Genomic DNA, 13,650 nt, shown 5'->3' with positions numbered 1-13,650 from the left:
GCCGCGCTGCCTCCGCCGAGCCGGCGGGACCAGCGGAGCGGCGCCACGTGCGGATCCTCCCGCCACCACGTGCGCCTCTCCCCCCGGCGCGCCACTTTCATACATTTAATGGCCAATCAGGGCAGGACGAGCCGCCAGGCCCCGCCCCGTGCCGGCAGGGCGGGGTAGGCGGCCCTGCCCAGCCGTGACCCCGAAGCCGCGGGTTCGAGCCCCGGGGGTGGCAGTGGGCAGGTGTGTGCACACGGGGACGACACGCGAGGCCGAGAGGGAGCAGAGTCCCCCGGCGTGTCTGGGGACACCCACCCAGCCCTCCTTGTCCACCGCCCCTGCTGGTGGTGCAGGGGACCGCAGCCAGCTCCCAGCAGCTGCCACAGGCGCAGGGGGAGCAGCAGGGCACCCCAAGGGAGCGCAGCATCTGCAGCAGGGAGGGGAGATCCCTTCGGGTTCTCTGGGGGCAACCCTGAATGCCCCTCGCCGTGGACACCCGTCCTCAGACCTGTACACGGGACAGCAAACGACCCCAGTGCTATAATGAACCCACCCAGATTGGGGGCACGGGCTGCAGGGTGCTGCCGGGAGAGGGGGGTGAGGGCACCCAGCACAAGCCCAGGCTACAGAGCCTCCGGTTGATATTAAATTGTCTTTATTACACAGATACAGAGTTAAGAACAGACATAACCTGAATCATAAAGTTTACATCTTTCACAGGTCAAACATACAGTACACTTAGAGAAAGCGGGAAACAGCAAGGGGGGGGACAGCATGCCGAAGGAAAGTCCTACCACGTCATCTCTCTGCGCTGGCCCCCAAAACCCACGCGCTGGGGCAGGGCAGGCTGCTGCCGTGCCCACCCGGCCCTGGTGGGGGGCTCTGGTTTCCAGCCCCCCGGGGACCCCTGTGCCCCAGCATCCCTGTCCCCGGGGCTGGCAGGTGACACGGGCAGGGCTCAGCCCCGCATGGGACCAGGGAACCGGGTGCTGCCTGCGCAGCTGGGAGCGAGGGGCGACGGCGGCACGACACCTCCCTCCTGGGGCCGTGGCTTTCGGTGGCATTGGAGGAGCCCCCGGGGCTGCCACCGCCACGGGGACGCTCCAGCACAGTGCCCGTGACCCCAAACCCACCGGGATCCAGGGAAGCACCCTGAGGAGAAGGGGGTACCCCGGCAGGCCCCGGAGGAGGAGGGCGAGGAGAGGCTGTGGTGGGGTTGGGGTGGCTCCGGCAGTGATGGAGCAAAGCCTGGGCAGGTGTGGGACCCCCAGGCTGGGGTGTCCAGCCTCGCCAGGACACGGCACTTTGGTTTCCGCTGGGATTTCGGAATGGGAATGTGAGGAAGGAGCTGGAGAGACCCTCACCCACCACGGATGGGGCCCCGGTGCCACGCTCGGCGCCGGAGGAGGGCCACATCTCTCCTGCCACCTCCTCCAGCCTGCGGCCACAGCCAGCGCCCAGCACCCAGCGCCCAGCACCCAGCGCCCCGGGCTCTGCCTCCCCACGGGGACCAGGACCTTAGGCAGGCTGTCCCCACACCGCCAACACCGTCCCCCAGCCCCAGCCGCGATGGAGGGGAGAAAACCCACGAAGTGGGGCAGCCACGGGGACCCAATCCAGCAGAGGACTGTGCCTGGCCACCCTGGCACCCTGTCTCCCCGAACTCCTACCCCCCGGCCAAGCTGTGCCGGCACCACGCGGCTCATCCGTCTGCCATCTCCCGGGTGCCACAAAGCCACCAAAGGACAGGGATCGGGCACGGCATGGGGCACGCGGCTCCTGGTCCCCCACACGCCCCAACACCGCTTTGGAGCAAAACCCCGCGGAAGCACCCGCCGCGCCGGCCAGCGCCTCCACAGCCGCCACGGCCCCCTCCGCGCCCGCGTCGCTCCGGCCTCCCGGCCGCGCCGCCGCTGCCGTCCTCCCCGCATCACTAATTTTTGGGAAATATTACACTTTAAAGCTGTCGTTCTGGTTTGGACGTCTGCTAGTGCCGCGCCGCCCGTCCCCTCCCTCCCTCGGCTTTTGGTTTCAACGCAAGGTTCCGTAGGGTATTTTTATTATTGGTTAAAAAAAAAAAAAAAAGAAAATCATAGTTTAAAAAAAAGCAAAACAGAAGGGAGTGGAAACGAGAGCAGACTCCGTGGAAATGCTCTCGTCCGCGGTTTCCCGGCGAGGCGGAGGTAGAGAGGCAGAGCCCCGGCGCGGAGCGGGGCTGGGGACACGCGGGGACACGCGCGGCGGGAAGGGCAGGGACGGGATGGACACCCGGGAGAGCAGGCGGCCCCGCGGCAGGTACATCTGCAATACTCTTATATATTACCTCTTCTCAGGAAACGTAAGAAAAATAGACAATATTACATATGTCACACCATAAATAAAGTGAACAGTCACTCGAGGGGCACCCGGCAAAGCTCCCAGCCTCGGGGTGCGCAGAAACCCCCGGGGGGACGCGCCGAGGCCTCGGGGCGCGCAAAGCTGCAGCAAGGCTCGGCGCTGCTGGCCCGCGGCCGGCAACGGCGCCTCGGGCTGCCCCACGCACCAAGCGCTGCTGCGGCGCGGCGCGGCCGTCGCAGGAGGCAGCTGCGACGGCAGCGGCAGCAGCCGGGCCCCTGGGTGACCGGCAACACAACCGACCCGGCTCCAAGCCCTTTCCTCCTCTTCCTCCCCTACAGAAAACACACAGGATGGTTTTTGCAAATGCGGAAAAAACTACAGCTCCTATCGAGCACGCCTCCGGCCAGCCTCGCCCCCCACGCCGCAGCCTCCCGCGGGTTCTCATCACCTTTTATTTGGCAAATGTCTCTTATTAGTATCACTATCATCATCACCATCATCATCATCATTATTATTATTTTTTGGACCTCTGCAAAACACTATTTACATTCACATTAGCGTACAGCACTCCTGCCCCGCGCGGGGCTTTCCTCCTCGGAGCCGGGGGACTTTCCGTATTGCACTCCCGTCCTCTGCGCTTTGTACAACGATGTGAGAAATACAAAATAATCAACATCGTCCTTGGCTGCCTCCTCGGCCAGGAAGGAGGTGGTGCTCGCTTTCCTTTCCTTTTTCCTCTTCAAAATCCTTGCAAAATAAATCCAATGGGGGGTGTGGGAGCAGCCCGGCAGCGAGGGGCTGGGGGGGTCCGGCCGCAGACGGCCCCCGACGGCTTCGGGAAGGGAGAAACCCAAAATCTGTCTTTTAATCTCTTTTTTTATTCTCTTTTTCCAGGGCGGCGGTGGGCAGAGGTAGAGATGTGCCGGCTCCGGCTGCGCCCACCCGGGCGGTTCTCAGCCACCATCTCCCCCTCCCACGCCTCGGGGGCTTGTTTTTAAAAAAAAAAAACACCTTTTTTTTTTTTGCTTTATTTTAATAGAAACTCTTTAAAGCCCCGGGAGCGCGTCCGTCCATCCTTGCGGGGAGGGGAAGGAAGCGACAACAGAACGAAACGAACTTTGGCAGTGGAGAGACGTTTGGATCTTCCTTGGTTTTGGATTTCCTTTGGAGCAGAGGTGAGTCTGGTCTGTTCTTGGCTAGCTAGCAAGGTAGTTACAGGTGAGCGTCCGTCACGCGGCTTGACTTGGCGTCGTCTGTTTTTTGGATATTTCTTTTTTTTTTTTTCTTTTTTTTTTTCCTTTTTTACAATTTCTTACTTAAAGCCAAAGAGTCCGACGTTTTCTTTTTTATTTTCTTTATTTTTTTTTTACAAAAAAAAAAAAAAAGAAAAAAAAAGGAAAAGAGAGACGAAAAAAAGAAGTTTTTTTTTCCTCCTGCAAGCGAGCCCTTCGGCGGCGCCGATGCGGGCCAGGGCTACCGCCACGTCACCGCATGGCGAGGCTACAGCCAAATCCCTCATCCGGAAAAGAAAAAAAACCCAAAAAAACAGAAACCAACAAAAAACCCCGAACCACAATTCCCCAACTGATAGAAAACCAATAAAAGCCAAAACAAAGACCGAAGAGAGAACAGAGAAGACCGGTATTTGCCTTAACTCCACTTAAAGCCCAGTTTGAGGATCCGTGAGGATTATTTGTGAGAGCTAGAGAGGTCGTTTCGGAGGTCACACGAGTCAGGTAGCTGAGGAAATTGCATCGAGTGCAGTCCGTGTCTTCCGGAGAGCGGCGGCGGCGGTCCGAGGGCAGCTCAGCGCGACGCGCTCTCCAGCGGAGCCGGGGTGGCCGGCGTGCCGGCGCGGGAAGCGGCCGCCGAGCCCGTCTCGCTGGGGCTGCTGGCAATGGTGGCCACGCCGTCGGGCTGGCACGGGCCTGGCGGCAGCCCTACGGCGGCGGCGGGGGCGGCGGGGGCCGGCAGCCCTTGCAGAGTCTGCCCGCAGACGTGATGGTGCTTCTCCCAATCCTTGTGCTGGCAGAAGGAGCCGCAGTAGCGGGCGGTGTTGCAGCCGCTGCAGGTCTCGCTCGCTTTGCGCCCGCAGTTCCAGCAGCTCTGCGGGGACGCAGAGCCAAACCTCAGCCCCGGATCGTGCGCCCCCAGGCCAGGCCATGCACCCCCGTCCTCCACCAGGCACCTCCATCCTGGACCGTGCACCCACATCCCAGACTGTGCTCCCCCGTCCTGGACCATGTCCCCCCATCCTGGACCATTCATCCCCATCCCGGACCATGTACATCATCCCGGGCCGTGCATCCCCGTCCCGGACCATGCACCCACATCCTGGACCGTGCACCCACATCCCAGACTGTGCTCCCCCATCCTGGTCCACAAACCCCATCCCGGACCATGCACATCATCCCGGGCCGTGCATCCCCATCCTGGACCACGCACCCACATCCCAGACTGTGGTCTCCCGTCCTGGACCATACTCCTCCATCCTGGACCACAAACCCCATCCCGGACCATGCACATCATCCCAGACCATGAACCCACATCCTGGACCATGCACCCACATCCCAGACTGTGCTCCCCCATCCTGGTCCACGAACCCCATCCCGGACCATGCACATCATCCCGGGCCGTGCATCCCCGTCCCGGACCATGCACCCACATCCCAGACCATGAACCCACATCCTGGACCATGCACCCCATCCTGGACCATGCACCCCATCCCAGACTGTGCTCCCCCGTCCTGGACCATACTCCTCCATCCTGGATCACGAACCCCATCCCTGACCATGCACATCATCCCGGACCATGCATCCCCAAGCCAGACCGTGCTCCCCCACCCTGGACCATGCACCCCATCCCCAGCTTAGCGCAAGAAATCCCCAAATCCCCTTTTCTTCCCACCCGTGGTGTAGCCGCAGCCCCCCGCTACGCACGCTCGCGTGCGCAGACGCTGCAAACTTGATTGCAAAAGCACCAGGTCCCAAACGCCCCTGCTGCCACCGACCCCGTGCCCCCCGGCTCGCCGCTGCCGGCCCCCACCTCGCTCGAGTCCTCCTGCTGATTGATGACGGTCAGGGCGTCCTCCGAAGCCTGGCGCTTGGCCTCGGCCAGGGCTCGCTCCATCTTGGCCCGCTCCGTCGTGATCAGCTCGTGGGCTTTCCGCTCGGCGTCCGACACGGCCTTCTGCAGCTCGGACATGGCCTGACGCTTCACCTCGTTCACAGCTTCTTCTGGAAGGAAGGCGGCCGAGCGTGGCACGGGGCGCGCGGGCACCCCGGCTCTGTGCTCCCCCCCCCCGCAGCAGCGCGTCCACCCCGTGCCGCAAACCCACCCTGAGCCCCGCCAGCCCTGCCAGCACCCCGAGGCAGCGCGGGGAGGGGATGGGGCAGAGACCCTTCCGGCGCGGCGCACCGGTGGGTGCCGGCGCCCACCCCGCACTCACCAGCCTTCCTCCAGATCTCCTCCGGCATGTACCCGGAGAGGGGCCGCGGCGCGAACTCCCGGTGAGCATCTGCGAAGGAGAGGGGCGATGCCGTTAGGAGATGCCGTCCCCTTCGAGCCCACCCGCCGGCAGCGCCGGACCCCCGGGGGAACGGCACGGGCACCCCGGAGAGGGGCGCAGCCCCCCCGTACGCACCCCACGGCCCCGGGGGTCAATACCTAACTGGGGTGCCTCGGAGGCGGAGGAGCTGTTGTGGGGGCGGGCGGAGGGGGGGCTGCCCTTCTTCATGTCCTCGGCGTCGCTGTAGCGCCGGATCCAGTGGTTGAGCTCCTCGCGGTCGGCCTCCTGGCACCGCCGCAGCACCGTCAGCGACCGGCGCGTCTTCTCCACCATGTCCATGATGCAGTTCAGCAGCTGCGGGGGGGGCGACGTCAGGCTGGGGGGGGCGGCTCTGCCGCAAGCGGTTGCGGGACTGCGGTCCCCGGCGCTGGGGGGGGGGCAGTTTTTGGGCTATGCCAGGCTGTGCCGGGGCCGGTGCGCCGCTCCGGCTGTGGGGAGCTGAGGATGCTCGGGAGAAAAACCCTGGGAGGGACACGGTGGGGATGGAGGGCGAAGCCGGGCGGGGGGGAGGCGGGGGGCAAAGCACGCACGCCAGCGCCGCGGGACCGCCGGGGGGGCACTACGTACGTTGTTGAGGTGTTTCCACTCCTCTGCCCACTCCCGGTCGGTGAGCCGGTGGTCGATCACCTCCTCCTGCCGCGCCCCATGCGCCGCTGCAAGGCAAGCGCAGGGCGGGGGTCAGCCCCCCGCGGCACCCCTCTCCCTGGGAAGGGGGCGGGGGGGCGTCCCCATCCCCCTGCTCCCCACCTCCAGCCACCCACGGCGCCCGGGGCTGCCACCGCTCACCGGCGGGCCGCTGGCGCTCGCGGAGCTCCCGGGGGTCGGGGTGCCGGTAGGCGTCGCGGTAGTGGTGCGCCATGGCCATGTCCTCCAGGCGGTAGTGCTGGGGCAGGGGGGGGGCGGCCGGGGGGTGCCCCACCACCCCGTTGGGCGGGTGGCTCAGCCCGTTGCTGGGGCTGTAGCGCTGCGCCGGGCTCATGGTGCACGGCCGCTTGCTGAGGTGCTCGGGGTGCAGAGGGTCTCGGTCCAAACCGTTCTCTTTGGTCCTGGGCGGAGAAGAGGAGGTCGGTTCCCGCCAGGCGCCGGCACCCACCGCCCCAGGGAGGGGCGGCAGGGATGCGTCCCCCCAAAAAACACCCCACCCCGGCTCTCACCTGTCTGGCGTCCTCCTCTTGCCGCCCTCGCCCACCTCCAGGAGCAGCTCGGAGGAGTCGATGGGAGAGGAGGCGTTGGCGTCCAGCAGCAGCTGCTCGTGCTGCGCCAGGTACTGGGCCGGGGTCTGCTTGGCCATGCGGGCGCAGTGCAGCAGCTCCCGCTGCAGCAGCGGCAGGTTGGCCTGCGGTGGGAGCCAGAGTCCGATCCGCGGCCCCGCGGACCCCCTCCCCGGCCCGGCACCCCACAGAGCCCCGGCGCGGCCCCCCCCCGGCGCAGCACGGCTTGGCCCCCCGCCCGCTGCGGCGTGGGGCAGGCAGCAGCCCTCCCGTCGGGGTCCTGCTCACCCTCCCCAGGGGGACACCCTCGGGACCCCACTCCCTGCAGCGTGCCCGGGCCAGCCGGGCTGCCGGTGGGGAGGGGACACACGTGGCACCCCGCAGGGTTCGGCCACGCGCTGGCAGGGACGCGGCCTCGACCCAGCCCTCCTGCACCCCGACGGGGGCTGCAGAGCGTCACCCCCCGGCCAGGCCAGCCCCCTCCGCCGCCCCGTCCCCACCGTGCTCGCCCTGGGGACCCGAACCTCCGGCCCAGGGAAGCCCCCGGCCCGTCTGGCACCCACGGGGCACGAGGACCGGCTGTGAACTCCCCACCCACCCACCGCGTGCGCGTGCCCCCCCGGCACGGCAGCCCCCAGGAGCCCGCAGAGCGGCAAGAATGAAGCGGCAGACCCCCCTTCTGCCGGGCGCTCCGGCTGCCAGCTCTGGTTTTCTCTTTAGGCAGCTGATCCGCGGCCAAACCCCCATCTGTCGGACACGTTAGCGCCCGAGCCGGAGACGGGTGCCGCAGCGAGCGGGGCCGGACCCTCCCCTTCCCCAGCCGGGGGGAACAACCCCGCAAAAACAAGCGAGCCCCCAAGCCTGGGAAGCACGCCGAGCCCGGCTGGTTGCAGTTAGGGTAATGAGGAACATCTGGAGCCCGCGGTGGGAACAGCTGGGAGCGGGGTGCCAGGGCGGCCGGCGCGGCCGCCGCGTGCTTGGCAGCGGGACAGCGGGGATGGCTCCCAGCCCGCCGCGAGCCGCGCGGCCGGGGATGCACCGTCCCCCCGCTCCCGCGGACCCCGCGCTTCCCTGCGAACGCGGGCAGGTGGGCGCGGGGGCTCTGCCGTGTGTCCCCCCGGCTCAGCCCGGCCGCGTTTTGGCTCTCCCTTCGCCTGCCAGGAGCAAACCGCTCCGGCAGCTTCGCGGGCAGATTCCTGCGGCGAGCGCGGACCTCTGCTCCGGGGGGGCCGGGGAGGCAGAGGTGGAAAAGGGGCTTTTTTTTTTTTGCACTTTTTCATTATTCCTCTGCTAACGAGGGGCAGGCGACGGCTGGGCTTGAACATCTGCCGGCAGCGCCGGCGCTGCCAGGCGTGCCAGTGGTCGGTGAATCCCTCCGGAGCGGGGTGACAGTGCAGAGTCAGCGCAAAATTAAAAGGCAAATAAAAAAAGGGGGATTTTTAATGAATTTCAAATGTTTACCAGCTGGGCTGAACTCCTCGCTTTATTGCGAACAGCCCCGGCCTCGTGTGACTCCACACGTGCGAGGGGCTGGGCGTGCAGGGGGGACACGCGTGTCCGGGGGGACACGGGCAGCCCCGCGGGCAGCTGCCAGCCGCGACCCCAAAGCCACCCCCCGAGTCCCCCTTTGCCGGCGACACCGACGCTAACCCCCACGTCCCCGTGGCGCCCGGGCTGGGGCACCCACCTTGAGGAAGGGGATGACGAAGGGTCGCAGCGGGAAGTTGGTGGCTTCCTGCAGCTTGGCGTGAAACTCCTCGATGGTCAGCGTGGAGTTCTGCGGGGACAGCCCGGGCTCAGCGCCGCCGGCCGCGGCCCCCCGCCCGCCCTGCACCCCCCCGGGGGACGCTTTGCTGTTTCTCCCCCATTTCTGCTCCTCTGCCAGCTCTGTCGTGCTCAAGGGAATGCCACGCTCGAGGCTTTGCTGGCGATGCCGGCAGTGGGGACCCAACCCTGCACCGTGCCCACCCAGGGTGCTGTGCAGAACCCAGGAGATGCTGGACAAACAGCCCCCATTTTTCCAGGATTTTGGTCAATCCAGCACCAACAGGTACCATTTTCCCCCCCCCCCCACTTAGCAGCATCTCCATCCCAAAAGGAAAACACAGGATCCCCGGACGGGGCGCCAGCCCCGGGGCCGGCCCCGCGCCCAGCAGACGTACCACGAGCCCGAGGACGAGGGTGCGCACCCGCTCCCCGATCTCGGGGGAGATGTCGTTGCCGAACTGCTGCAGCGTGGTGAGGAAGCGCTTGAGCTTGGAGAGCTGGCGGGCGCCGCAGGCCGGCGGGAGCTGGTGGGTGGAGAGGGAGGCGGTGGAGGAGGTGGCCGGCCCGTTGCTGAATCCGTTGGGGGTGGACGGGGCCCCATTGATGGCGGTCGGTGAGTGGCTGCTCCCGTTCATCACTGCGGGGACAGAGGGGACGGGGGGTCAGAGCGGGCGGCCGTGCCCTGGCACCGCGGGGACAAGGTTGGGGTGGGGGGACCGGAGCATCCTGCCGGGTACCGCGGGGCCGGCAGCCCCGGGAGGCTTTGGGATGCTGCTGGGGCCGCATCCCGGACCGGTCCCTGGTGCTGCATCCCGGACCGGTCCCTGGTGCTGTGGGAGGCAGATGCAGGCTGCGGGGAGAGATGGGGTGCAGTGCACCCCAGCACAGCGAGGGCCTGATCCTGCTCCTCGACAGTCAGACAGCCCAGAGAAGGGGCTCCATCCTGCCCCTCCGGGAGCTGCTCAGCACGCCCCAGCGAGAAGCCACGAGCCCATTTCCCACGGAGCCCAGCCTGGCTTGCAGCACGCCGGCGTCTCTGGCCCCGCTGCCTGGGGGCGAGGATGGGAGCTGCCCGGAGCACCCCGTGCCAGGGGGGCACACCTGGGGGTGCCAGCCTGCGGCGCGGTGGGACACGTCGCTCCCGCGCCAGCCCTCCGCACAGACCGCGCGAGCGCAGGGACCCTTCCGCAGCCGGCACGGGCGACGGCGCGAGTCGCCCCGTCTCCCGACCGCGCGCCGCTCCGCGGCACCCGGGCATGCACCGCGCCTCTCCCCGCGGCGTGCCGGGCAGCCGGCTCCTGGGATCGCACTAACCTTGCGTTGCCTGCGCTGCCCTGCCTGCCCTGCCTGCTTTGGCGGGCTCCCGCTCGCTCTACGGCCGGGCAGGATCGGCCGCCCGCTAAAGAGGTGCCGAAAATAACCCGGCGGCCACAACTGCTTTTATTCCCGTGACAGGTGTGTTACTAAGTTAGACGCCGCACATGTCCCTCGGCCGGGCCGGGGCTGGGGTTCACATCCCCGTGACCCACCGGGGCAGGGCGAGGGGCTGGCACGGGGGAGCGCACCCTGCCCGAGCCCTCCGCGGCGGCACCGTGCCCCCTGCAGACCCCCTGCGCCTGCCGGGGGGGCTGCGGCTGCCGCTCAGGTCTCTCATGAGAGCAGATGCTTCATTTTACTTACAAAGACAGACCATCGACCATTTCAAGCAACCATGAAAACGGCCGCGAGGCAGAAACGTCGGAGGGCCAGCGTCTCGATCTGCAAGCAAAATAAAACACGCTATGATGAGAGAGCAGAGGGGGCAGCTCTCAGCCTGGGGTCCCTGCACGCAACGCTCCTCGGCGGCGGGGCCACGCGTGCCGTGGGTGAAGCCGCCCGGACCCAGGGGTGCCGGGGATGGAGCCGGGTCCCCGCATCCCCGCGCAGCCAGCGGGAGGGCTCAGGAGATGCTCAGCTGCTTAACACGGTCCCCGCATTTCGGGACCACCCCTGCGCACCCCCAAGGGGCGGTTTGCGACATTTCCCCGAGACCGAGAACAACCAAAACGCCGTCGCGCTCTGGGCTGAGCCGTGGCGGAGAGGCTACCTGCACCCCCGGCCCCACGTCCCGCACCGAGCCAAACCCAGGGTACCACATCTGCCGCGGGACTTCAATTAAAAAGCAAAACCCCTCAAAGCGCAGCCGAGCACAAGCTGATTTCTAATTAGAGCGTATCTGGCCGGGAGGGCGGCAGGGCCATGGCGGCGAGCAGCGTCTGTCGGGGGGCTGCGGCTCGGGGCGGTGTTTTGGGGGTGTTTTCTTCCCTGCTGGGATTTCTAAGCGAGAAGCAGCTACGAGCAAACCGCCTGCGCACGCGCGTCTTGGCGCAGCTGGAGTAACCGCTCGCTGTGGCCGCTGCCGCTCCTGCTGGGGGGACCAGCCCCGGCCTCTGCCCGCCCGGATCCCGCCCCGTGTGCCGGGACGGTGACGCCCACGCAGGGACCGATCCCTGGTGCAAGCCCCGCAGGCGTGCAATGCGGCCACTGGTGCAATCAGATGCTACAGAGACCGAGGACTCGGACCTCGAATCCCCGTGCCGAGTCCCCCGATGCCAACACGCCGCGGCCTGGGCAGGGCAAGGACAGCCCTGCCGCGGTGGCCGGCTGTGACCCTGCCCTGCCGCCGCCGGCCGCCACACGCGGACGGGCAGGCGGGTCCCCATGTGCCCGGGACCCCCAGCTCCGACCACGGGGCCTCCCTCAGCCCGCAGCGTGCTCCAGCCAGCTCCCTGCCGGAGAGAGCTCCTGGGGCCGCGCGCGGCTCTGTGCCACCGTTCGGTGGCCGTGCAGCAGGAGACCGGGATGTCCCCATCCCCGCGCACCTCGCAGGGCGCAGCACGCGACGGGCAGCGCCGCAGCGCTCGCCGCGGGCACGCGCGTGACCTGGGGCTTGCCCCAAGCCCTTCTTCGGTGCGAGGATGGGTAATGGCACCCCGCGGTGCGGCCAGCACCACGCAGCGGGCTGAGGACGCTGCTGGCCCCGGGCGCGGTGTGTGACCCGCAGGCGAAGGGAGCCGGGCAGCCTCCCTGCCTGGCATCCCGTCCCCATCCCGGCCGGCAGCCCGGTACTCACTGGTGTTTGGTGTGAAGGAGGGGTGGCGCGTGGCTCCCTGCGTGACGGCCGGCGGCGGCGGAGGCATGCTGGGCGGCGTGGACCTGGACTGCGTCTTCACGTCGGCCGGCGAGTCGGGCATGGTGGCGGCCCGCGTCTCCGCGTTATCTGTGGGGAGAGGGCACGGGGTGGTGAGCGGGGTGTGCTGGGTAGCACCGACCTTCCCCTCTTAATGGGCGTCAGGTCGGGGCAGAGGGGACCCTTGGGGGCCTCGGGCTGGCCTGGGCATCTCCTCTCCCTGGCGCAGGGCGGTGCGGCTCGGGGCAGGATGGCAGCAACCCTCGCCCCGGGCAGAGCTCGGGCGGGGGGACGGTGCCCGGCGTGCTGCAGGACGGTGGGCGACCGGCCTCCCGTGCATCTGCACGGCGGTGGGGACGGTGCCCCGTGCCCGGCGTGGATGCAGGGTGGCGGGGACGGGGCAGGGCACCGCTCTGCCCCCGCGGCACCGCCCGCGCACGGGGCGCAGCCCGGCCCACGAACAGCGTGCGTGTCCCTGCAAAGCCATCGCTGTCGCATCCCGGCACCCTCCTGCCCACGTCTCGGGAATCCCCGGCTGCCCGCTAACCCCTCACCGTCCCTGGCAGCGACGCGCAGGGCTGCCGTAATCCCAGGCAGAAGTCACGCACAGGCAGTAAACGGTGGGTTCGTTACGGCCGTTGCTCAGCGGCAGCAGTGACGGCAGGACCCGCGCACCCACCGGTTACTGTCCTCCCGTGGCCCCGGGGAGTCCTGCGCGGCGCCGGATCCCGCAAACGGGGGAGCGCGAGGCTCCCTGCCATCACCGCGCTGCCTCCCTCCCTCCGCCCTGCGCTTGCGACCCCAAATAACGCCCGGCGGCGGCACCGCCGGGGCAAGCGCGCCAGCACCGTGCCCTCCGGACGGCGGCAGCGGCAGCACGGCCCCGGTGCAAGGTTTCGGCCCCGCGGCTGCTGCGCCGGGCGGTGACGGGTGGCCTCAAGCGCGGGCAGCTGCGACGGTCCGTCAGCGTGCCCGAGCCCGCGCTGCCGCCGCCGGCCCCGGCCAAAGAAGGAAGCGGCTGCCACGGCCGCCCCCAGCCCCACGCCCGGCCGGGGTCCCCGCCGCGCCCCGGCTCGCTCCCCGCCAGGCGCGGCTGATAAACACTAATCTAATATGCATGCTTAATCCGCTGCAACTGTTGTGAGATTAATTGCACCCTACAAGAGCGCATCGTCCGGGCTAAATAAAACCGGGGCCACATCCCGAGCGAGATGCTATCGGGGCTCACGCCGCAGCCGACACCGCACGCAGAGGACCGGGGAGCTGGGAGAGCCGGCGGCGATGGCCGAAATCCCGGGCAATCACCACCGCGGTCCCACAGCATCTACCCGGGTGGCTCCGGCACGGCGGGAGCATTCCCGCGCCGGGGGGTTGAGCCTCCCAGGGCGCACCGCAGCCCCACACACGCCTGGATGCGCACGCTCCGGTCTCCCCTCCCTCGCACCCTTCTCCCACTCCAGCCTCAGGAAAAACCCCAGGACCAAGCAGCATCCCCGTAAAACAACTGTTTGTTTACAGGCCCTGCCGAAATAAATGGCACGTTTTGAAAAAACACCTATTATTTCCCTTTTCGTGGAAACGCCCATCTCTGGGCGAGGCTTCTCCAGGCT

At 67.5% G+C, this 13,650-nt stretch overlaps 1 protein-coding gene across 3 annotated transcripts; it reads right to left on the bottom strand.

Moving 5' to 3' along the window:
* Nucleotides 1-3,662: 3,662 nt before the first annotated feature.
* On the bottom strand, nt 3,663-12,252 carry CBFA2T3 (CBFA2/RUNX1 partner transcriptional co-repressor 3). 3 transcript variants are annotated; one of them, XM_082005515.1, is made up of 11 exons: nt 11,984-12,252; nt 10,552-10,629; nt 9,267-9,508; nt 8,792-8,881; nt 7,048-7,229; nt 6,680-6,939; nt 6,461-6,546; nt 5,992-6,187; nt 5,774-5,842; nt 5,371-5,561; nt 3,663-4,431 (listed from the first exon to the last, which is right to left on the bottom strand). In XM_082005515.1, exons 1-11 carry the CDS (start codon nt 12,102-12,104, stop codon nt 4,132-4,134), a joined length of 1,815 nt encoding a protein of 604 aa, XP_081861641.1. In that variant the 5' UTR covers nt 12,105-12,252; the 3' UTR covers nt 3,663-4,131. The 3 variants fall into 3 exon arrangements, with proteins under 3 accessions (XP_081861641.1, XP_081861642.1, XP_081861643.1); XM_082005516.1 differs by lacking the exon at nt 10,552-10,629 and having other exon boundaries at nt 5,965-6,187; XM_082005517.1 differs by lacking the exon at nt 10,552-10,629.
* Between the last annotated feature and the right edge of the window lie 1,398 nt (nt 12,253-13,650).

The sequence above is a fragment of the Phaethon aethereus genome (assembly GCF_964289735.1).
Source record: "Phaethon aethereus genome assembly, chromosome: 13".
NCBI lineage: Eukaryota > Metazoa > Chordata > Aves > Phaethontiformes > Phaethontidae > Phaethon > Phaethon aethereus.
The sequence above is the reverse complement of the archived record's forward strand: the minus strand, read 5'-3'. Positions and strand labels throughout refer to the sequence as shown.

Bases quoted from the DNA above. Each gene is read 5' to 3' on its own strand.
- CBFA2T3 (XM_082005515.1), bottom strand. From the start codon at position 12,104: ATGCCCGACTCGCCGGCCGACGTGAAGACGCAGTCCAGGTCCACGCCG. The intron at 7,230-8,791 runs GTGGGTGCCCCA...CTCCCACCGCAG, and splicing joins TCGTCATCCCCTTCCTCAAG to GCCAACCTGCCGCTGCTGCA. The intron at 5,562-5,773 runs GTGAGTGCGGGG...CCTTCCTTCCAG, and splicing joins GGAGATCTGGAGGAAGGCTG to AAGAAGCTGTGAACGAGGTG.